The sequence below is a fragment of the Catharus ustulatus genome, chromosome 1, assembly GCF_009819885.2.
Source record: "Catharus ustulatus isolate bCatUst1 chromosome 1, bCatUst1.pri.v2, whole genome shotgun sequence".
NCBI classification, from domain to species: Eukaryota; Metazoa; Chordata; class Aves; order Passeriformes; family Turdidae; genus Catharus; species Catharus ustulatus.
Genome location: NC_046221.1, coordinates 39,808,664 through 39,832,971, shown reverse-complemented (window position 1 = coordinate 39,832,971; position 24,308 = coordinate 39,808,664). Strand labels below are relative to the sequence as shown.

The 24,308-nt window shown below is 41.6% G+C and overlaps 1 protein-coding gene across 3 annotated transcripts in view; it reads right to left on the bottom strand.

Annotated features, from left to right (window-relative positions):
* Positions 1–230: 230 nt before the first annotated feature.
* UBE2E1 (ubiquitin conjugating enzyme E2 E1) overlaps positions 231–24,308 on the bottom strand; it is a 47,948-nt gene continuing 23,870 nt past the window's right edge. For all 3 annotated transcript variants that reach the window (XM_042779086.1, XM_033053379.2, XM_033053388.2), the window contains 3 exons: positions 10,473–10,605; positions 2,040–2,187; positions 231–1,138 (listed from right to left, as the gene is read on the bottom strand). In XM_042779086.1, coding sequence (XP_042635020.1) covers positions 1,041–1,138; positions 2,040–2,187; positions 10,473–10,605 — 379 coding nt within the window. In that variant the 3' untranslated portion in view covers positions 231–1,040. The remainder of the gene's footprint in view (positions 1,139–2,039; positions 2,188–10,472; positions 10,606–24,308) is intronic.

Below are 24,308 nucleotides of genomic sequence, written 5' to 3'. Positions count from 1 at the left end.
TCTGGCAAGTAACCTCCTCATGTCCAGGTCCCTGCACAACACTTAGTGAATGGTTATGAAGGTTTTATGCTGTCATTCATTGTATGGTTATCTAGAACTGTCTTCCTAAAATAGCACTCCCCTGTGGATCTCCTTGTCCTTAACCACAGCATAAATCCTTCAAAGCATACAGAGACACCATTCTGGCAAAATGACAAAGCAAGGGACTAAGCAGAAATCTTTCCTTCTTCTTTTTTTTTTTTTAAACATCTTTTTATTAGCACAGTAACAAATGCAGACTTATGTAGCCCACAACATACAACCAATCCACTGAGTGACTCCTATTCCACACCTTACAGTTAAACAGCTTAAGGTATTTCACTACAGGTTACCATAAGTCCTGATTAAACCCTTTATTCTTTTCACAAAGATAGATTGGCTTATAAAATAATACATTAACTACTTCTCATTTCATATATGAGGCCATATATCCACCTCTCCATATCACAGATCATGAGATGACAGTCTTTAGAAAGGATTTGTTAAATACCAATGTGCCCTCCATAGGGAAAAAAACAATCCCAACATCTTTTTACAAAAAAAAGAAAAAAAAAAAAAAAAGGAAACTCAACCCAGAACAAAATAAATCCCTCAAACCCAAACAAACACAAAGCAAAAACAGTGTGTCTTGAAAGGACTTTTACATAAATGTCAACCAATGTACCTGTACAAAATTAAGCTGTTTTAATCTTTTACATATTGCAAGCAAACTGAAAACCAAAGAAGTCTAAGAAGTTTACATTCTTCTCGGTACTATATGTGAGCTAATATTGCTGAACTAATTACAGTCTTAAAGTATGCTATTCCAAATCCTAGATGTCTACTGTAGCAAGATACCTTAAGTTACAACAACAAAATCTTAGGAAATAAAAGACTGAATAAAATCTGTTATAGAAATACCCTACTCTTTACCAGCACCCTCCCTCCCCCCACCCCTTCAAAATCATAAGCAGCTCTTTCCATCACAGACAAATAATGTAAGAGTTTGACGAAAATCCAATTTATGTAGCGTATCTTTTGGTCCATTGTCTGGCCATTCTGTCATGCTCTGCTCTGTTAGTCATATACTGAGTGGCAATGCTTCCAACCAGGGGGTCAGCTGAAAAGGAAACACACAGCTTATTTCAGACAAGTTACTGAATAAAAACTTCTAAATAAAGCTGAAGTGTGAATTTCATACAAGGCAAACACACAGGTAAGGTACACTGTAACAACCTAAACATACTGAATTGATAATCTGTATCTTCTCTGATTTTGTGTATTTATGGTGATGTACTAATCTGTGATTTAATAGTGTGAAATGCCAATAAAGTTTTAAGAAGTTTAAGACACAACAATCCAGTCATATTTTGCATTACTGAGGGTTTTTACCAATTCATGCATTTCAGGTTTATTTTATTCCTTCTAGGGGTGCCTGAGATACTCATGCTAAGTGTATTTGTAAACATGTAAAGCTGCCTTCTAGGAAAAACAAAATCTCAAGTAGGGGTTTGGTACACTGTGAAATCTGGCCTTTCTCTCCTCTTTAGACATATAAAAATGCAATCTGTAAAATGACTTTGGAAATGAAGATAAGTTGTGTGGAGGTGGGTGGGTTAGAGCATCAGTGACGACCACTTGCGGCATAGTTGGTCACTTCTTTTAAATGGATGATGGAAAGTAAAAGGTCAACCTCCTGTTTTCAAAACTGTTTGTGGCTCTTCAAGCTCCATCAGTGAATTACTGTAGCCCTACAGACCAGTGAAGACTGGGTTTGGAAGGGGAAGGAGTTTTCATGTGCAGAAGGATTGCTCTTTTCCCCATGGGTCAGTCTGAGGAGCAGGGAACAGCAGGCTGGTAAGGTATATCTCCCCTCCACCAACCTCCAGCTCCTCTCTGACTGCCCTGGAGAGGGAAATGAGCTCCACCAGAGGCATGAGCTGAGCCCGCCCTACCAATGGAATGAGGATGGCCACGTTATTTAGGCGCTGGGAGGAATGCAAGGCTGCAGGTGGACTTACCGGGGTTACAGTCTGTGAGGAGGGAGCAGATGGAGAGGAGAACTTTAGAAATGGTTAACGCTGGACTCCAGTTGTCCTTTAAAATGTCCAGGCAGATGACGCCTTGGCTGTTAATGTTACAGTGGTAGATCCTTGTCCGGAAGGTTACCTGCAAGAGAGGGGTGTGAGCGGGGGTGCCGGGCTGCGGGGAGGGACAGGGCAGGAGCACCGAGCCAGGGAGCGAAGCAGCGCCGGGCCCCGGGCTCCCCGCGCCGCCGCCGCCCTCTCGCGGCGGAAACAAAAAAGAGCCGCATTTACAACAAAAACGAGTTACAGTCTCAGGAGGCAACTTCCACGGTCAACGCAAAACCCACGTGCTGGTGGGTTTAAGTTTTTTTCACCTTTTTTTTTTTCTTTTTTTTAATTAATTTTTGTCTTTTTGTTCCCAGCGACAAAAGGACCCGGGGCCCTGACAACAGTATTTTTCTCCTTCTGAACTCCCAAGGATTTGTAAAATCCTCCAGACAGGTAAAGACACTTGGAATCACAGCTTCCAACACTTCTAAGAGGCTCAGCAAAGGTGGAAATGAGATTTACTTATTTTCATGATGTGACTGAGCTAGGTAGCTTGCAGAAGTTATTGGAAAGGGAAACACAAGCACCAGGAGCCGTTCTCAGAACAACACCATGGGACCTGCAGAGAGGCCTTCCCTTGACTCACTGGGTGAACAGCCACAACAAACTGGGCGCAATTTGCATGGATTAGGATTATGTGCATGAATAAAGGCTGGTGGGTTCATATCCTAAATCCTCTAAATTTGTCAGCTGTCCACACCTAGAAATTTTATTGTCTGTTTATAGGTCACAGGAGTATTTGCAAAACACGCTTGGTAAGCGTGCAGAATGACAAGAACACACTAGTGCTTTCTCTCAAGATGGAACCAGCCCACACACAAAACTTGTCAGTCAATCCTCTTTCTTCTACTGCCTTTCTGATACAAAAAATTTGCCTGTGACCCTCGTTCCATGTGCCAGGCTTGGGGAACAGGCACAGGGGACATAGCTACAGAACCCTGGTAACTGGCATGTCCCTGTGCACTGAATCCATGCAGTGTTTCCAAGAATGCTCCCAGTGCACAGAGCACATAGGCTATTTTTGGACTGGCAAAAGCAGTTACTTGTCACACAGGAGACACCCACACTGCATGCTTAGGGAGATTTTATGTTTTATTTCTTGTGAGCTGCTTGGATTTTGGATTAAAACAGGAAGCAAACAAAGGAAACCCCAAATCCCAGCACATTTGCACATTATGGGGGAAATAGCAAAATGACTGCAAGAGAGCAGAGATGTGTTACCCTCCCACACCTTCTGCAAAACGCTGCCACTCCAAGAACTCCTGATGCTTTCTACCTAGGGAGTCTTAGAGGTATAGCAGACAAGAAACCTAAATGACCTTTGTTTCCCAGATCATCTAATCTTCGGAGGAAAGGCAGCAATTACTCCCTGCAGTCATGTGGAAGTCCACGTGCAGCAGCCTGAGCAGAGGGCGGATCTGCCTCTGCTGTACCTGCCCCAACCCACACTGTTCAGGGCAAAACACGTTCGTGGCATTTGCACTTGCTGGCAATGGTTCTGCCTTGGGTTCCTGAGCAGCCCTCAGCCCAGCCCTCAGCCCAGCCCTGCTGCTTGCTCAGGATTTCTGTGTTTGACCTGCACCTTTGGTCTCCTTCCAAGAAGGTTTCGAACTGTAGGGGAGGTAACAATTTTGACATTTTAAACACTTCCAGAAGGGGAAGCATGGAGTATTTCCAAGTTGATACAATAAGGACTAAATTAACATAGGTCAACAGTTCTAATTTGCAACAGAAATTTGTTAATCCTGATTCACAACACAAAAGCTAAATACTCTATAGACAGTCTCTCAGTCCAGCTGACTAATAACTGATAACAAAGCATGAATGCTGTTTGCCTTTAGGAGTAAGATTTATTTTAAAATTATTTTTCATGAAGGAGGGGAGAGTGAAAATGAAAGACGACTCCCATATACTTGCATAACAGCCTGGTTCCTTAACACACCTTAAGCTATAATCCTTAAGGGACACATCCATGGCACTAAAAACAGTTTTCTCCAGTTAGAAGAACTCTACCAAGCACTGTGGAAAAAAATCTAGATTTGTTTTCACTTTAGCAGCAACTCAGTACTAAGATGGTGTTAGACACATGTAGTCCAGCTGTTTGCCATTCACAATTTTTGCTGATGGCACAAAAGCCAGCAGTGCAGGGAAACCAAATGGAACTGGAAGAGGGAGAAACTGGAGGCCCACTTGAAAACAAACAAAAATATTTAAAGTAAATGCTCATTACACTCTAAAGAGGGAAAAAAAATCTCACATAAACCTAGTATATTCAGACCAAAATCAAAAGAAACGGAGTTACTTAGAAGGTAGCAAAGAGAACAGCATGTGGAATAGCAGAAAAATATAGTGTAACTGAACAATCCTTTGGAAATGTCCCACCTGAGATTACATTAATGCAGTAACTACATGGAGTTAAGCACAGCTTTTGAAAAGACATAAAAGAAGCTAATTTCAACCTTACCCTGAAGTGATAGCAGAGGTTAATTTACACAAGCAGCAGAATAGGAGTGGGTGGAAGGAAGTGGTTAGAGGTTATTAATACAAATGATCAAAGCACACACACCAGGTCAACACAAGCTACTGTTTTCAGCTCGGTAAATGAAACCTAACCCAACTATAATGTAACTCTTGGGAAAATGTCCATTGTAATAGTACAAGTACTGAACTCTTAAATTCTAATTATACTTGTTTATTGGATTCTGCTAAATTCAGGCACACCTAGCACGTGCCTGACTCATTTGCTATCCGAAACACAGGCAAAACCAGAATACAACACAAAATGAGAAAGCATAAAAAGCAGAGAACAGATTAACACTAGCATTTTCAAGGTTTTGTATAGAATGCTCAATTAAATGCAAAAGAACTCCATTATACATATTTAGGACATGAAAGAGAGTATTTGTCCCTGTATCAGATTTCTCCCACTGAAGTTCCTTGTACTATGCAACGCATTTCCAAGTCAAATTTAAAGATCTTTCATTTCTCCAACCTCAAGCACAGTAGTGCAGTCCCTCTTCATATCCTCACAGGAATTTAAATATCACTTCTAGCACAGTCTTTTAGCTCTCTTACAGCAACATCCTCTCCAAGAACATTTGCTCCAACATACTGGATCAAACCCTCAGCTGGAGCTAGACCCAGTTCTCAAAGGCTACACCTGTATATCCTTCATCACACACTTCTAAGATGCTCATCAACCACACAGTGTTTATGCCTCAACATCTTCTCTCACACATATTCCTAAGGGCTTGGAAGCTTGCCAGGATGACCATTTTCACCTAATTTTATTTTAGAAAGTAAATCTTTTAATGACATTTCATTATCAGGTTATGAAATCTGCTCAACTACAGGCACTTCACCACTGGGCAGGCCACCACAGCAGGAACTGTCCTCACAGGAGTTACCAAAGATTCATCGAGGTTTTCTTCCACTGGTCTTATAGGGCTTATTACCAAGGAAGATTCAAGGGTTACGATTCCTTTTTCCTTCATCTTTTCAGAGATCAAGGCTTTTAAAATTACCGTAATTTCATGATTACAAGCTGCACCATTTTGACTAAAATTTTGCTTCCACCCCAGAAATGCGGCTTACACTCAGGGGCGGCTAATACATGAATAATTTTCTGACATTTCCAACCCCGGAAGTGCCAGCCAGGGTGCCGAGCCGAGCACCTGCCAGTAAAACCTGGCTTTACACGATTGTTACAAATTGGTTACTCTGTTTTGCGGCGGGTGGAGCCGGGCTCCGTGCAGGTAGCACGGTGGGGGGGAAGGCGGGGGATTCCCTCCTTCAGGCAGCACAGCCTGGGGGGGAGGCGGAGAGCTCCCTCCTGTTGGCCCTGTGGCCTGGGGAGAAGGCGAAGGGCTCCTGTCCTCGCCTGCTGCCGCCGCCGCAGGAGCAGGCAGACTGCCATCACCGCCTGCCGTGGGAGCTGGGGGGGCTCCTTCCCCTCCTGCCGCCACGGGTGCCAGCGGGCTCCATGCCCCCCTGTCACCACAGGGCAGTGCTGGGCCAAGGCGAGCGAGCCCAGTGCCAGTGGCGGCGAGCCCCGAGCGGCCCCGCTGAGCTGGGCCACCTGGCCCTGTCAGCAGCCCTGAGCGGGTTGAGCCCTCACGGCCAAAGCCGAGCCAGTAAACCCCCCGCCATGCCGCGATTCTGTTACTATTTGGCAACTTTGTTGCACGCGGGTCCTCGCTGTGAACGACAGAGCGGCTTATAATTGGGTGCGGCTTTTGTATGGACAAAGAACAAAATGTTGCCAACACCCAGAGATGCGGCTTATACTCAGTGCGGCTTGTAATCGTGAAATTACTGTACTTTCTACTCTATTTTAAAATGACTCTACTGTTCTGTGAGTGCTTATCATTTAAGTGATATACAGTAATTTCACGACTATAAGGCGCACCCTTTTGACTAAAATTTTCCCCGGAACCTGGAAGTGCGCCTTATCTGATGGACAAAGTTAAAAAAATTTGCCTACCCGGAAGTGAGACCTGTGAGCCATGGGGGGAGCCGGCAGGGCCATGGCTGCCAGGTGGAGGCGGGGTGGAGCAGCAGCGGGCACGCCCCGGCCCCATGGAGGCAGGACGGCCCCTCCAGAGGCATGCCCCGGTCCCGTGGAGGCGGCATGGCCCCTACACAGGCACCCCCCGGCCCCGTGGAGGCGGCACGGAGGGATGGCGGCCATGCCCCAGCCCCGCTGGATACAGGCGGGCCTGGGGGCCAATGGCTGCCGGCTTGAGGCGGAGCCTCGTCCAGCAACCGCGTGGAGGGAGCTGGGGGGGGAGCCTCGCTGCAAAAAAAAAGTGCGCCTTATAGTCCGATGCGCCTTATCTGATCTACAAAGTCACGAATTTTACCGACTCCCGGGAGGTATGCCTTATAGTCTGGTGCGCCTTATGGTCGTGAAATTACTGTACATTGGGTTTTGTTTCAACTAGCTATTTCTTTATTTCTTGCCCTAAAATGCACTTATAGGAAGGCTACTGTAATTACATTAGCCTACCTCCTAAACATGATCCACAGACAGTATTTACTCACTACTGCAAGTGGTTGGACAGTCTGAAATCAACAAAATAGCAGGAATGAAGCGGGAGTGATATGATAATCGTATTTTCCACATTGCCATTGATTAACACTATTGGAGATTTTAATACAGGAGCCACTTTGGTTCTCAAAGGAAGGTTCTTCATTTCAATCTGAAGTGCCCAAGTAGAAAAAGTGTGTTCTATTACAGCACCACCGTGCTTTCTCCTATATACCATCTCAATGAGACGGAAGCTACATGTATTTGACTTCCATGCATACATTGGTTTGTTAACCAACTTGGACTTTGCTAGATAAAAGACTCCATTTAAATGGAATTGTTACAATACAGTGAATTGCCACTGAACTTGCTGTTAAGGCCTCAGTAAGTGGTTTGGTGTTTTAATCCCACCCTTCTTTTCATCTGGGTGAGGGTTTAGATCCAAAGATAAAGAGATCTCAGTCACTGAGCAGAAAGCAGGGCTGAGCTGGACTGACATAACTGTTTATTTGGTTCTGCATGGGGAAACATGACATGTAGGGCTGTCTCAGTAGCTCTAGTAGTTACTGGCAACCTACTTGCCCCTACATCTGGCAGCAAGGCAACTGACTTGACCCTCGAAGCAGCATGGTGAGAAAACATCTGAGAGCAAGGGCTGCAACTCTGGTTGGGGTGTCTGCACCATCCACCCTGCCAGTGGCAGGCACTTCTGCCCAGATAGAGCTGCTGAAGGAAGAGGCTGCAGAGTGAGCCTCAGACTGCAGGCAGTGCTGAGACCTTTCTCCTGGGCAGGATAGCCAGCAGGCCTGCCTGCAAAAGGTGTTGTCCAGATGAAGGACCTCCTGCAGCAGCTGGCTGAGCTGGAGGAGGGAGTGGGAAGCCTGTGTGGCATCAGGGCTGCTGAGGAAGAGTTAGAGCGCAGCTGGTTCCAAACTCCACTGAACCCACAGCCTATGGCCAAACAACCAAAAACTCCCACCAGCACACAGGAAAGGGAGGGAGGCCAATAATGCAGAAGAATGGAAGCTTGCCATGGGAAGGACCTGAAGGAAGAGACTTCCCCCCAAAGAATGAGGTGTCCCCACAGAACCACTTTCCTGCTCTGAGATCGGAAACATGCATCATATCAGAAAAAACACTAAAGCCAAATAAGGCAGTCCTGGGAGTAACAGGAAAGGACTCTGGGGCATGGGTAGTTTTTTCATCAATCCTCCTGGTCAAAAGGAAAGGGTTCAAAAGGGTTAGTCAAATCTAGCAAACCAACAAATGGTTATGGGACTGGTGCCACAGCCAGAGATTTGACTACTTAGACCACGAGACTTGTGTTTGGAACGTGGTCTGCTGAGCACTGATGGGATCCATCTGTCAGAGAAGGGTAAGGGGCCTGCATGGATGAACAAGGAGCTCCTGGACAAACTCAAACACACAAAGGAACTGCACAGAAAGTGGAAGTAAGGACAGGTAGCCTAGAAGGAACAGAGAGAGGTGGGCCTGTGAACTCATGAAGTTCAACAGGCAATGTGCAAGGTCCTTGAACCTCTAGCTCACAATCACAAACAATTGTGGAGCCCTGCATCCAGCTCTAGGGCCCCCTACATGAGAAGGATATGGACCTGTTGGACTGAGTCCAGAAGAGAGCCATCAAGACATTCAAAGGGCTGGAGCACCTCTCCTATGAAGAGAGGTTGAGAGAGTTGGGCTTCTTCAGCCTGGAGAAGAGAACATTCTAGAGAAACCTTAGAGCAGCCTTCCAATACCTAAAGGGACCCCACAGGAGAGCTGGAGAAGGACTTTTTACAAGGACACGGACAAGGAGTCAGGCCTTAAAATGAAAAAGGGTTAATTTAGGTGAGATATTAGAAGGAAAACCCTTATTGTGAGAGTGGTGAGGCACTGTAACAGGTTGCTCAGAAAAGTTGTGAATGCTCCATCCGTGGAAATGTTCAAGGCCATGTTGGATGGAGCTTTGAGCAACAGTGGAAGGCCTAGTGGAAGGCATACCTTCCCACAGTAAGGAGGCTGGAAGTAAATGATCTTTAGGCCCCTTCCAATCCAAACCATTCCAGGAGTCTATAATGGGTCTGAACAAGCCTAGGCTGATAAAATGCTTCTGACCTGTAGCACAGAAAGCAAAGGTGTAACAAAGCACACATGGAAAAACAAAAGACCTCTCTTTAAATGCTTACTGGGCATTACAACATAATAAACTGCATATAGTTGGTTGAACAACGAATTATTCAGCAAATTAAACAAAAGAAAACAACAAACAAACAAAACCTATTCTAAAGTGAATTAAATCCTGACATGAAAAAAATCTGTGTTGCCAGAGAATCTCCAAAAAGAGATGGACAGATGTCAGCAGAAAAGCACTAGAGATGTCTCAAGGTAGACCACACTGTTTGTGAATTGAAGTCCTATCTTAGAGGTAGAATTTAAGGATCTGTTGGTACTACCAGAAACCCTGAAGTTATGTGAGCATGAACAGGCAGTTTCCTTAATTTGGCAAGCTTGTATTAATTTGTCTTGTGTAAGTACTGCTCTGTTGAGATGGACTGATGGCCTGAAGAAGTCCTTTCTGCTGCAGACTGGACCAAAGTCTGAAAGCTGGTACAGCCACTGGTACGTATCTCATCAATCAAACAACTTTTAAGTAGAAAGTTAAACCTGCACATAAATGCTTTCAGATACAAGACAAACACCAAGTGCATACACAAGCACCTCTTGCAACCCAACACTTTTCCTGTGGCCACATATTGGAACCACCAGATAACACTCACTTGCACTGGTGTTTGCCTTAGAGCACTGGAACACAACAACACTGGAATGTAAGAACCTCACAAATATAACACCCCTACAGAAAGTTTGTTACTGTGCAAATAGGTGAATAACACAAGTGTCCAACAAAACTGAAAAATTAAATACTACTTTGGTGGCCAAAACACATGTAACTTATGCTTACAGTACACGAGTTGTTTGAGAAGTAAGTATTTGCAGCATTTCTCCTCAAGTTTATTTACTTCTCTGTTTCTGAGTCCTGTCCCAGTGCTTGCACTAAATGCTTAGCACTTCTTATAAACATAAGCAGGAAGAAAGGAAACAAGCTCTAAAATAATCATCAAGAGGACTGGAAAAGCTGTTAACATTAGCTAATAGAAACTCCTGTAATGTCTAAAATGAGCTTAAGTTTGTTCTTAAGAACAGTGGATTTCAAATGGGCTGCATTCCATTAACACTACATAATATTCCTGTTTAGCACTCATGACTTAAGACATTAGCTACAGGTCTCTTACCTTTGGAGGTTTGAAGGGATATTCTGGTGTAAATGTGATGTCAAGGAAGAAAACACCTCCCTCATAGACTGAACCTGGAGGTCCTAGAATGGTTGATCTCCATTCGTAGATGTTATCACCTTTGGGGCCAGCGCTAAGAGATAAAAAATAAAATCATTTAGAAATGCTACCACAGTTCAAATAAATATGACTTATTCCATTCTTCAAGTATGGTATGAAAGAAATATTTCAGTATTACTCTTCATACACCACCTGAAGGAGAGACAGGGATTAAAAGAAGATGGAATGCTTTCAAACACTCCGAGATCTTATCTGAACTTACCAGCATTCCAGACTGTTTAGCAAAGCTGAGAAACTAGAGGTGGGGTATGGTTTCCATCTTCTCTCTCGACAGTTACAAGGCGCAGCATTGCCCAGAACTACTCTGAAACATACTACACTATCAATACAACACAAGAGCTAAGTTTCAAAGAACAATTTCCTACTGTGTTTCAGAAATGGCTCTTACATCTCAATCTTAATAAAACTGTACCCCATTAAAGACCATACTAAACAATTTAAGTATCTATGTTCATTTTATTAATCTTATGTGTTCTTTAAAACATATCTAGCCTTCTTGTTAAGCAAAGGCTCATAGTATAATTGAGGGAAGATAAATTAATGATGACACTGAAATGCCAAAATTTTCTACACTTTTATCATTTCGCTGCACTGATTTCTAAGACGAGGCCACATGATCTTACCTTGTTGATATTGCCTGAATTGTGGAACTGCTTTTTTTAGGTGGAATTAAAATCACTGTGTCAAATTAAAACAGCACTTTTGCAAATTTGCTCTGCTTATTTGAGATTCTGCCTAATCTGCCAACAGCTCACTGCATGCAGTATAAACTAAAGGTGCGGCAGAGATCAAACATCTGCTTGGTAAAATTAGTTTTACTGATATCTTCAGACAGTTGTACTCAGTAGTGTGCCATATATGACTGACTATTTCTAAGTACAGCTCAACCTATAAAGCCAGTAATGGTGTAGGACTCCTTTGTTGCCTCTTCCTTTCTGTACTGCCATGGTAGTATTTTGTTTGTAAGATGCCAGAGCTGGAAAAACCTTTTGCATAACAGGAGGTGCTGACACAGCTTTTTCCATCACGGATGTACCATGGCTTCAGAAATGGCTTCTCCCCTTGCTGTGAAGGGGATGGATCCTAATGTTCCTAATATAATGAAAACTAGCCTTGCTCTTCTTTCCTCTTTCTTTTAATAAGGCTCCTCTAAAACAGAAGGTAAAAACTAGGTTCTTTTGATATCAGTATAATCATGGAACAGTACTACTTGAGAGGGAAGGCAATACAATAAATTCAATATAGTCATGACAATATGCATTTGATTAACATGCAGGGAACCAGAGTAATCACTGTGTGTTAATAACAATGTTACCAACAGAAATACAATTGCAAGGACATAAATTGTCATAATAACAACAGTGATCAGAGAAATATTTCTCCCTTGCTCTTCCCAGTACTGATGAATATGTTCTCGACAGCAGGGGAATCAGGAGAGAGAAAGGGAATTAATGTTATCAAACCTGCTTTGTTTTGGTTTTTGTTTTCCCAGATTAACCTAATAAAAAAATTCACAATATGTTGGTGCTAGATAATTCAACAGTTGTGAAGTTATGACTAAAAGCATGCTTCTAGGGAAAGGAAAGCCTGTAAGAAAGCAGTAAAGGAAGACAGATTCTCTGCAAATGATGCACCAGCCACAAGGGAAAGATTTTTCTCTCCAGAACACAAAGCCCCATACAGCTCAAGATCAGTATTAAATTAAAGTAAAAGCCATTCCATCCTGAACACCCCTGGCATCCCACTCCACCTTAATGACTTGTCCCTGTCCTATGCAGGTCCATATATTTGGGCACTCAGTACTCTCGAGCTACCACTTGTGCCTTAGACTGGAAAAGCGTTTTATTTCGACGGGAAGCTCTGCTTCTGGAAAGACACCAACTTAACTGTGCAAACTTACTGAAAAGGACTCTCTGGGGCACCCTTAGCCACCACTCCAAGGAATCACCTCTTTATGTACCTATTAGCAACCTACTGACACACTGTCATTACTGCAAGTTGTGCCGGCAATCATCCTCCCCTCCCTCCCTCCCCTAAAGGTGGAGCTACTGAACGGGAACAGCTACTTGAACTTCGTTAGCACCGATTTACTGTTGGAATTTATATCACCAGAACTGCCAACGGAGAGCACTTCAGCACTCAAGAAATGTGATGTGCGATTAGCACTGAATACAGCCCCCTGAACCAGTGAGAAATAGCTCAACATTACGCATTTTATTTCCAGCTTCAGCCCAAAGGACTGTCAATAAAAAAAAATCCCACAGACTTAAAAAATATATTATCATTAGTAATAGTCTTAGTATTCTCTTGTATCCTATTAGGTTTTCAATTAGAGCTATCACTGCACACAAGTAATATACTGCCATATTAAGAGTGCAACATCTTTGTAAGACATCAGTAGCCTTTAACAATGATGTGCTAAAGCTTTCCTTTTAAGCTTTTCATAATTCAATTAACAGAGTAAAATAGCTGTGCATGTCCAACTTTTACACATTAACATTGATTTCTTATAAAAGAAAGACTGAAAGAGGAAGATGCAAGTCAGCTTCAAGTATGATACTGCTTAGATTTAACTTAGGATTAGCAATATCAAACAGCTCATGAAGACCTAGAGCATAATAGAAAAGTGACAATACTCGACCACAGTGTAAGAACAGTGGTATTAACTTTTGGTGGAGATATGGAAACTGTCAAAGGCTAAAGATTACATTCTTTGTTTAAAATCCTTGCAATTATCTGCTTCAGAAAGAAATTCACTGATGCACGGACACAGGGCTCACTGGCACATCTGTCACCTTGCCTGATATGTGTCACCACTGTTCAAATTAAGTGTCTAGATCTACTAATACAGCACTTTGAAGCTGTCCAACATATGATCACTAGGAAGACAATTTTAACCAATTAAATAGAAATTGTTTCCACTGCAAGAGGAGAGTATGTGAGCAACAACTTTCTGTATTAACTCAGCAGCCCACAACCTCTTCACTTCCAAAGAAAGAAGTGAATAAAAGACCAGCAATTCAGAATGAAAAATGACATCCGAAAGAAAACTGAAAAGATCCCAACCCTTTATTATTCTATCAAGCAGCATGTGTTACACTGCAGTGCCACCGAGATCTCTCTTGGAAAAACAGTGATGTATTCAGTGAAGATGCACTGCACCTGCTGTAACAACTGATCCTGATTGTTCCCAGTGATGCTGGCTTATCCCCTAGACAGACGTTATGACAGAAACACTCCTTGGGAAACCTCCCAGAGCCAAAATATTGTTCAAGGAATATCGAATTTTCCAAGTCTAGAAGCAGGAAAATGCAAAGCATTACCACCTGGTAGACGCAAGGCAGGGAGAAAGTCTCAACACAAGCGAGACCAAGCTCAAAGTCCTGCATGGGCCAAGTCCTAACCAGCCTTGCGCTGCTTTGGAAAAACCTGATCTTGCTCTGCTTCTCTTCGCTGGCAGGCGCCCTATTCTTTCCCAACTTCAAAATCCAATAGGTAAATTAGAAACGCCTGGAGCAGAGGCTGGGGAGCAGAATGATGCCTAGGCAAATTAGGTGCAGATGCCTTGCAGTACTGAGTAACTGTAAACACAGAACTCGGTCTCAGATTCAGTGCTCAGGAAGAAGACACACACACCCGTGCACACACACTCAATTTCACAAATGGAAAAAGCTGAAATGACAGTCTGCAAGGACACCCAGCCTGTGGCTTTTTCATATTAAGCCAGTCAGATACAACCTCCATCACAGGTCTGAAATACACAATACCACCCTGACATTTTGCACTTAGAAACTCAGCTTCCTCCTCTGCCCTGGCACCCTGGACAAATCACTCAAAATATGCCTATGCCATGGAGGAAAGGCAGGACTTTTTGGTGTTCACACATATAGCCAATGTACGAAAATCCCTGGGAGCACAGTGATGGTACTTTCCAGGAGAATGAATCAGAAAGAGTCATTGTTTATGTAAATGTGCTAGTTCATTTGGAAACTACCTGGTCCTTTCTAGGAGTTGACTCAATGACAATGTAAGTGCTCTCTTTAGTGAAAATTCAGACTGGCAAATAGTTTAATTTCTTTTCTTTGAGATACAAAAGACAATAGCAGATCACTGAAGTCATAAATCAAAATAGTTGATCCTACAGACACTAGGTTAATACCCTGATTTACCAAAGCAGCACATATTCCTTTTAAAAGCTAACTAATTTAGCAGAGTACTTTAGAAGTGTCGGAGACTGCAGTCTGTCAGGGTGATGAGAAGAAGGGCAATTCCATGGTATGATGAAAGAAGTAACACCTAATGAAAATCTACAATATATTTCAGTTGAAACTGCAAGCAACAAACCCATGAACTCATACACCAACTACTCCATATCCCTAGGTGCTATTTTTGAGGTTATTTTGCCCTAAACATGAAGAGTCTGATGCTAGTAGCTAAGTTGTTTTGAAGTTGCACACTTGAGGAAAATAAACGTAAATTCTAAAAACACTGCAGAGCTGACCTTTTCCAAGGGACATACCTCAAATAAGAAAGCAAACAACATACTAACAGCACATGGGAATTTCACGGAGGCAGAGAATCTAATGATTTCCAAAGTAAAATTGCACCATTACAACCTGACAACGGTATCAATTTTTTTTTGCTGTTGCTTTGTTTTCTATTGGCTGAACACGGAAGTGCATCTTAGTTATGGACTTATTATGCAGTTCTAGGAAATAGCTGAATGTTAGAAGGTCCCTTTTTTCCCCTGCCTTTCTTTCTTCTCCAAAGATGCAAGTTCAAAACACATTAGAAGTTTTGGATGCCAAGCAGGCAGCATATCATTCTCATATCAAGTTCTGTTGCACCTTGATTTTCCTAACTAACCCACCCCCCACTCCTGAAGTCAGGATAAATATACTTTCTTTTCTTGTAGCTCACCAGGTGGGTCCACCCTGAACTTGCTCACTTACATTGTTAAGCTGAATCTGGTATAGAGATAGGAAAAGTACCCCAGAAATACTGGGGGAGGCAGGTGCCGCCTTTACAAAGAAGCAGCACAGCTCATCCATCTTAGCCATTGAAAACAAACACCCAATCCCCCATTCAAAGAAATTTTGCTCTACAGATCTTTAAGCAAGTTGTCTTAAAACGCGAGCGTTGAAGGACAGAGTGAAAACCAACAAAACAAAATGCAGCTAATCCTTTGGCCCAAACATCATTTCAAAACCTTCATATTAATGCACAGTTCTAATTTTAGAAATAAATTGTCACCTTCCACACAGGCTTTAGCTACCAAAATCTATTATTATTTTTTTTATTACCATAGCACCAAGACGTTCCATTCATAGGCAGGACCCCACTATGCTAAGTCTGCTACAATACAATCCAAAGACCTTTATACACAATTTACAAAGGTTTTTAAATTATAAAATAAGTATTAAAACATTACACAGTTATAAGGAAGAAATACAAACAGTCAAAACAGAAGTAATTTCACGAATACAAGCCGCAGCAATTTGACAAAAATTTTGGTGGAAACCTGGAAGTGCAGCTAATACTCGGGGGCGGTTAATATGTGAATAATTTTCTGACATTTACAACCCCAGACGTGCCAGCCAGGGCGTCGAGCCAAGTACCTGCCAGGAAAAGATAGCAGTTTGCGATTGTTACAGTGTTACTCTGTTGCCCTGGCTCCCTGCAGGCAGCACGGGGGGCAGGGAGAGAGGCAGGAGAGTTCTCTCCTTCCCTCCTCTGCCGCAGCCCGGGGGAGAGACGGGGGGGCCCCGCGCCTTGCCGCGGCTCAGAGAGGAGAGGGGGGATCTCTGCCCTCGCCCTCCGCCGCCGTGGCGGGAGCAGGGGGTGCTCCGTGCCCAGCTGGCGCCGCGGCGTGAGCGGGGCGCGCTCTCCGTGCCCGGCCGGTGCCGCGGCGGGAGCGGGGCGCGCTCTCCGTGCCCGGCCGGTGCCGCGGCGGGAGCGGGGCCAGGGCGAGCGAACCCAGAGGTGGCGGCCAGCCCCGAGCAGCACCACCGAGCTGGGCCACCTGGCCCTGTCAGCAGCCCCTAGCGGGCCGAGCCTGCACAGCCTTAGTTGAGCCAGTAAACCCCCCGCCATGCCGCAGTTCTGTTAGTATTTGGCAACTTTGTTGCACGCGGGTCCTCGCTGCGAACGACAGAGCGGCTTATATTCAGGTGCGGCTTATTTATGGACAAAGAACGAAATATTTGCCAACACCCAGAGATGTGGCTTATACTCAGTGCGGCTTGTATTCATGAATTTACTGTAGTTAAAAGGATATCCAGGGCCATCCATTCAATTGCTATTTTTTTGGGAAAGTAGTTTAACAGTGAGACGCCTCTCATTTTTAAGTCACAGAATGGAAATTAAAGGAAGATAAAGGAAAAAAATAATTACAACACAAGAAAATCACTCCTGGGCAACCATGGTAAATTAAAGGTAACATACTGAATTACCACATGCCTACGTGAATCAGTGGCAATTTTTGCCCACTGTCATTACACACAACCAAGCTGCTCCCCTGTATTAACAGAAAAATGATGGATTGATATCAGGTGAAATTCCTGCAGGCTCAGTGACAGACAGCGGGAAAAGACAGCAAGAGAAAAAGTTGCAGCCAGCTTTACTTAAAACATAAGAAGGGAGCAAAGGTGGTAAAGAGGTAAGTGAGCAAAATGGAATATAATATTGCTACAGTAATCCAAACATAAAATTTTGAAAATAGAACTTAATTCTCCTAGTTCACGTTCAGGGATATGGTTTTCAAGTACAAACCTGAAAATATTATTATTTTTCTTGCAAGTCATTGAAAGTATTGTTTTCTGTCTTCAGTTTAAAATGCAGTCACAATATTATGCACAAGCATAAGTGCCTTACAAATCCCACCACATTTCTAACAGAGTTAGAAACAATATCATTCTTCTCTACATTTTCATGCACAAAATTTCTGGTTTAGCACCTGGGAAAGCTTTTCCCTTAAGTATCAGCCTAATGCAAAATTAGGAAGGTTTGAACAATTGCACAAATCTTAAACTGGAGGATAAATGGTGCAGTGAATTACTTTCTTACTAGGTTAAAAGAGGAACTAAATAACTAAATAGCTCTGATAATGGAGCTGATAAGGTGTAATGCAGGGATTTATGGGACTTCAAGAAAAACTGATCAGGAGGATTTCTTTGTAGGAAGAAAAAAAAAAGACTACGCTTTCCAATTTATATAAAAACCACTTGGCAATAAGATCACACAACAACCAAGAGTTACCACAGCCAAGATCTCATTCTTTTTCGAACAGAAATGCCATGGGGTACTTGCAAACTTAGGACTTTTACCTGAAATATTTCACTCCCTGCAAAATATTACTGTGAAGTTACTACTAAGATACTGGTGAAAAGGTCAACCCTCTTAAACAATTTTACTGCAGAGTTTGATTTTTAAATCAGGTTTCAAAGATTTAAAATAAAATCTCAGTTTTGACCTCAGGGAGGTCAGGAGGAGACTTATGATATTCTAAGGAGTGTGCTGCAGCTCTACTTAGTTTAACAATAATCACTCCAATTTAGGAGCAAATCCTTATAAAAAGGTTCAAGAGAAATTAATCAATTTAGCATTGGTTTCAAAATTGAAAATAAATCCAGTCTGCTCAGTTCTCAAGGGTTTCAGGTTTTTTTTCCAGTGGCTTCTTTGTAGCCTTCTCTACTGCAAAGTACTGGAAGTCTGTCCCACTACATACATGTGGGAACATTTTCAGTGTCAAACATGACTGCAGAAAGGCTGTTTCTGGAAGTCTGAGGCTTTAGTATGTACAGCATGGAAATACAGAAAATGCCAGACTAAGTAATCAATGCAATTATTTTCTTTGCATGCAAATCTTTTTCTTTTCTTCTCATAGATTTAGTCTGCAGCCGTGATCAAAAATTAAATAAATTAAAATGTCCCAGCTTATATGTGACATTACATGTCCCATAAATAATACCCTGTATAAGAAACAATAAAACAAATTGGGAAAGAGTAATAGAGAATCTGACACACCTAACAATTAGCAACATCTCATTTAAAATGACAAGAAGATGTGATGGTAGAATCTGTGGTCTGCCAACATAATCTCATGTTGTTTTAAAATCAGTTTCCTTTCTCCATTTGTCTGTTGACTTTCAACTACCAACACAGGGACAGAAATTATTGCACATCATCAGACCTTATTTCCAAATTATTTATGTATTTATAGCACAGGTGTGTAATTTACAGTTAGTAAGCAAAAACAGGCAGTTTCACAAATGCACTATTTCTGCAACTACACCATTTTAAGGAGCCTTTTCATACTCCAACAAGTATGTTGAAATTGGTGTAGAAATATAACTAGCGAACCCATTTATTTCTGTAATTTTAAAGGTTGCATGAAGCAAGCATACCCTAAACTGGTTGCCTAGCATCAAACTGACAGACCTATAATTAAAGACAAATAAAAGACAATCGATACCACTAACACATATGAAAGTTCTTATGTCACTAATCTCAAATGTGGTATACTCCTGAAAAGAAAACAGACCTACTTCATCCTGGCACTTACTGGGATATAACAGGTTCTTCGTATATGGAAGGGAAACTATCCTGCTCTGACAACTAAACAGTTCAAAAATATCCCCTTCCCCTCCATAAGCCCTAAAAGTGCTACACTGAATGATAACTGGTCTCTTTGCTAAATACTGTGCTTTATCCATTAAGGAAAACAGAAATCTACTACAATTAACCTGCCATTCCAGAATCAAGCTGAGACCTACATCTGTGTTTCTGTCTATCATGCCCATCTCCTGTCCTGTTCTCATCACTGCGAGAATACGGAAGGTGATCTCACCAAGCAGATAAAGGCCCCCAGTACAGCATAAATATTTAGGAGCCCAGCAGTACATCAATTGTAAAAGTAATAAATTTGATCTGGATGCTTCTGTAGCTTCACAAGTTGCTTATCCTATTAGGGAAAAAAAAATAGAGGATCCCACCTTTTTAATAAGCATACCTATCCAGCACCAAGGTAACATAGTGGACTGTTTATTTTGGGCTTTATCATCCATTTGCCCTATTGATTTCATTATAATTGTGTAGATCAAGAAATGCATTCCCTAAATAAGTTAAACTGAAAGGGCAACAGCAGCAACAAACCAGCTTGAAAAAACAGTCCCAGAAAGTTAAAGATGATGTGTAACGCTTGGTAAGATGCCTCTGCTATGACGAAAATTGAAAGCAAACAAGACTCCTGAGCTTCCTCAAAGACAAGGTTCTTAAGGCTTCACTCAACTGCCTCCTTGAGCTAACTTTCTCACTTCTATGGGGAGGAAAAGGGCTAATTGAAAGAGAGGAGTCAACGTCATACGCTACCATCTCCCTTGCACTGAATGACAGGAATTCTGTACTCAGAACAGATGAAGTAGTATTTTAAAATTACTAGTTTACATGCAACTTTTAAGTTTTCAAGAGAACATAACCTAAGAAAAAAAATCTGCTCCTGTACCACATGCTCCTAAACTGATTTACCTGTCCATCATCTACCTACCTACCAAGTTGCCCCTAAAAACATGTTACAAATTAGAACAATCCATCAGCCAATCATCCAAGATAACATTATGTTGCTGAACAAAATACAGTATGTCTTGAAGGAAGGAAGGAACGGCAGAAAGGAACGGCAGAAAGGAACGGCAGAAAGGAACGGCAGAAAGGAACGGCAGAAAGGAACGGCAGAAAGGAACGGCAGAAAGGAACGGCAGAAAGGAACGGCAGAAAGGAACGGCAGAAAGGAACGGCAGAAAGGAACGGCAGAAAGGAACGGCAGAAAGGAACGGCAGAAAGGAACGGCAGAAAGGAACGGCAGAAAGGAACGGCAGAAAGGAACGGCAGAAAGGAACGGCAGAAGTCGAATCTCAATGTCTTCTCCTTTACTTACATTAAACCTCCTTTCCTTGCCACTCACTAAAAAAACCAAGATCACTGCATTTGAATGAACCTATTTCACTGTGGGTGCTAACAGCAAAACCACACAACCAGCCAATAACAGCTCAAAATTTAGTTACTCTTCTCAAAACAGCAACAAAATATTCTCAACTCTGCTGTACTATCCACAGCAACTCCTTCCTGATTTTCACGGTTCTAAACTATCAAAATTACCTGGCAGAAAAGTTAAAGTAATTTGAAAACACTGCCTTTGAATTTTGAAACTCTGGCATGCACAGACTAGAAACAGAAATCTAAGATGAGAGTTTGTTTTAAGTAAAAAAATATTACCTACACTATAATACAGCACAGCTGCCAGCCAACTATATAGCAGCCACTAAAAATTGTTTATATACCACTGCAAGTTGTTCCCATTAATAACATGAGCCAGTCACAATAGCTAGCCAACATTTACTGTAGCAGATAGAAATAGTTTGAAGCTGATAAGAGGGATAAACCTTAAAAAAACCCCCAAAAATCTAAAAGGAGATTTAATAAGAAAAACAGAACTTTGATTTTTCTACAGCAGATTCACATGCATAAGGATAGCCTAAACAGTGACTTTGCAAACTTTTAAAAAATTTTTTGTTTGCATAAGAAATATTAAATTTAATCCACATTAGAAGCCACAAGAGGACTAAGCAGGGCTTTTAAATAATGTATACAGTTTTATGGCCAACTTGCATGCTTTAACTTGAAGAACACATATAGTCCTTCAGAAATTATCTTTTTTTTTTTCTCCAGAACCTTATTTGGCAATTGATATTAAGCAACTTCTCCACGCAATGCAAAAACTCATAGAAGAATTTCAAAGTTGCCAATACCTTTACTTCATGACCCTTTTATTTGGAAATATGCAAATGTCCCAAATAAGAAAACATTAATGACAATGAAGCAATGAAGTGACAGGCAGTAACAGTTTCAACTTAGGGCATGATATCACTTACACCTCTTATGAAAAACACGTTACATTCACACAAGCCAACACTTGGTGCCTTCTCCTCCCTAATTTCCACCAAAGAGAGATGACTTAGCAACAATTTAATAAGCTGAAAGACAATTCCCATATGTGGCAGTCAAGTTCTGCTGACAGGGAACCACGGCAGCCGGGGAACAGGGAATTGCAAGGGAGCACAAGAAATTCAGGCATCCTCCTCAACATCACTCCTGGTCCCACATGGCTTAGAAACTTGTTTCTTCAGCTGATCACTGACATTCTTAGCTTAAACTAAATTTAAACTTTTCGGTGCCATGAAAAAAAAGTAATCATGCTAGATTCACACTTCCATGGAGGTCTTTTGAGTCAATAAAAAAGAACGATGTTTTCTCACAAACTTCTGGTGCAATCCAAGAAATTTACCAAAAAACTTCTAAAATATGCATTCCTTCACTGGATGGTGGCAACATTTTAATTGGCAGTAGTTCTAGCAGGAAGCTTTAAATTGCAGAGGCAGAAGGAGGAGAGCACACGTCACAGAAACCTGCAAGTGTCTCAGAGAGAGAGCACAGCACACGTTTTCTAACCTTCTAACCTCAGCATTGTTACAAGTTATACTTTGAAGCAAGAGTGACAAGATTAGGCGTATGTTTTGAGAGCTGAGCCTTGCTTTTGTTATGCTGTAACCATTTCCATAAATGCCCAGGAAACTGCAAAACTGACATAGAGACAGATGAGCAGTTTGCACCTAATACTACACTATAAAGTTTTTCAACACAAACTGAACATCTTGCTTCTAATTAGGGACAAATGTGAAAACAGCAAAATAGCACACAGTGGTATGAAAAGAACACCACTGTGAAAAAACCTGGAAGAATTGCCAGCCTTAATACACATGCTTGATGCAATTTTACATACATAACAACATAAGAGAAATAAATCTCTCACTAGCTACAAATTGCAGGGCTTTCAGGTATGAAGGAAGGGAAAAAAATCTCTCTAAGTACAAAGAAAAGTGATTTGTTTCCAGTCACTCCAGATTAATTAGCTTTGATTTTTGTTACTAAAAGGTATTTTAAGTATTTCTTGTGAAATAAAGATGTTCAAACAGCAATACGTTTACAATGTAAATATAGTTACACTATTCATGCTATGTTGGAAAATTTCTTATCCAGTCTAGACAACCCCATCTGAACTTTCAAGATAAAATAATAAGCAGGTATTTTGTCATTTAAGTTTCTATGTCAAGACCTGGGTTCAGAAAGGCCAGTAAACAAAACTCTTAGAGTACACACAAAAAGCCTGCTTAACAAATTAGTGAGAATAGGCAATTTCCAAAGGTAGCTGACATGTTCATCATTAAAAGTGACTTATCCTTTTTTTTTTTAATTATATTGGGTTTTTAATCAAATGTAGTTACAGATTATGATGAGCCAACTTTTTTCCCAATTAAGGTAAAAAAGCTGAAAATAACTTCTGCTGAGCTTGTACATGTCAGAAGAATAGAACACATCACTCACAAAACAGTCATCTCAATGACAGTATCGTTAATAGATTAGCAAACCAATCAACACTAATTTTTTTTTTAATTCACTCTATATAAATATACACAAAACTCATGCAACTTTCAAGCCATGAGTTAATGTTACTAGAAACTTGAAATCTGATCAGGCAAAGTCAACCTTAAGTACTGGAGTAAAACACCAAAGTGAGTCCTTGTTTTGTGCTTTACAACTCAGTTCTCTAAGAGACATATTAATTTGACAAAAACATAACAGAAAATGCTTTCAGAAATCACTCTTAACAGTAGTTTTGTTATATACATACACACATATATGAGTGTTTCACACAGCACAAACCTTTTTACAACATGACTTATAAAGACTTTTTCTAAACACATTTTTCCTCCTAGAAAACAATGTTAAAATAAAGTTCAGTTCACACATTAGCATACTAGAGATAGTATTACTGCTAAGATTTTGATCGCAGGTCAAGTGTAAATTTTATCTACTAGCTTATCAGAAGAACTACATATCCACCAGGTTGGATCTGAAGTCCACCTAGTTTAACAGCTCGCATCTCACTGGCTTCCAGTGTCAAATAGGTCAGAGATGGGCATCAGAAGGTTTCTGCCAAGCCTTCTGTTTTCCTCCACCACAGCAACACCCGCAGTGGTTACTGCTTGAGCCTCAACACCAGGCATCCATGTTTTCCTTCTGAAATCAGTATTACTAATAAGCTGCAGTAATTCTGTCTGATTTTGCCTTCCAGAGAAGCCTGACACTCTTTGAGGCTTGCTTAATTCCTGCTTTCAGTAACGTAATACAGCATTTCATTCTGTAAAAAGTCAACAAATTAAATTTCACTATCTTTTAATCTCATTCCACATGCCTTTGTTCTTGTCTTAGAAGAGGGAAGAAACCTTCCTCTCTATTTTCTCTTGAGGTTAAAAAAATAAAGAAAAAGCACAGGCTCCCCAGGGAAGAGGTCACAGCACCAGGCCTGATAGAGTGCAAGAAGTGTTTGGACAATACTGTTGGGCACATGGTGTGATCCTTGGGGATGGTGCTCCGCAGGGCCAGGGGTTCGACTTGATGATCCTTGTAGGTCCCTTCCAACTTGGTGTGTTCTGTAAATGCTATGTTTGTTGGTTTGGTTTATTGGTTTGGTTTTTTTCAGGAAACAATCCCTGTATCTTCACATGATAAGTCCTCCAGTTCCTTTTTTAATAAATTCCATCTCTCTCCACAATCCACTTACTTCTCCAACATACTCTTTTAGATTAAGCAGACAGCATTCCA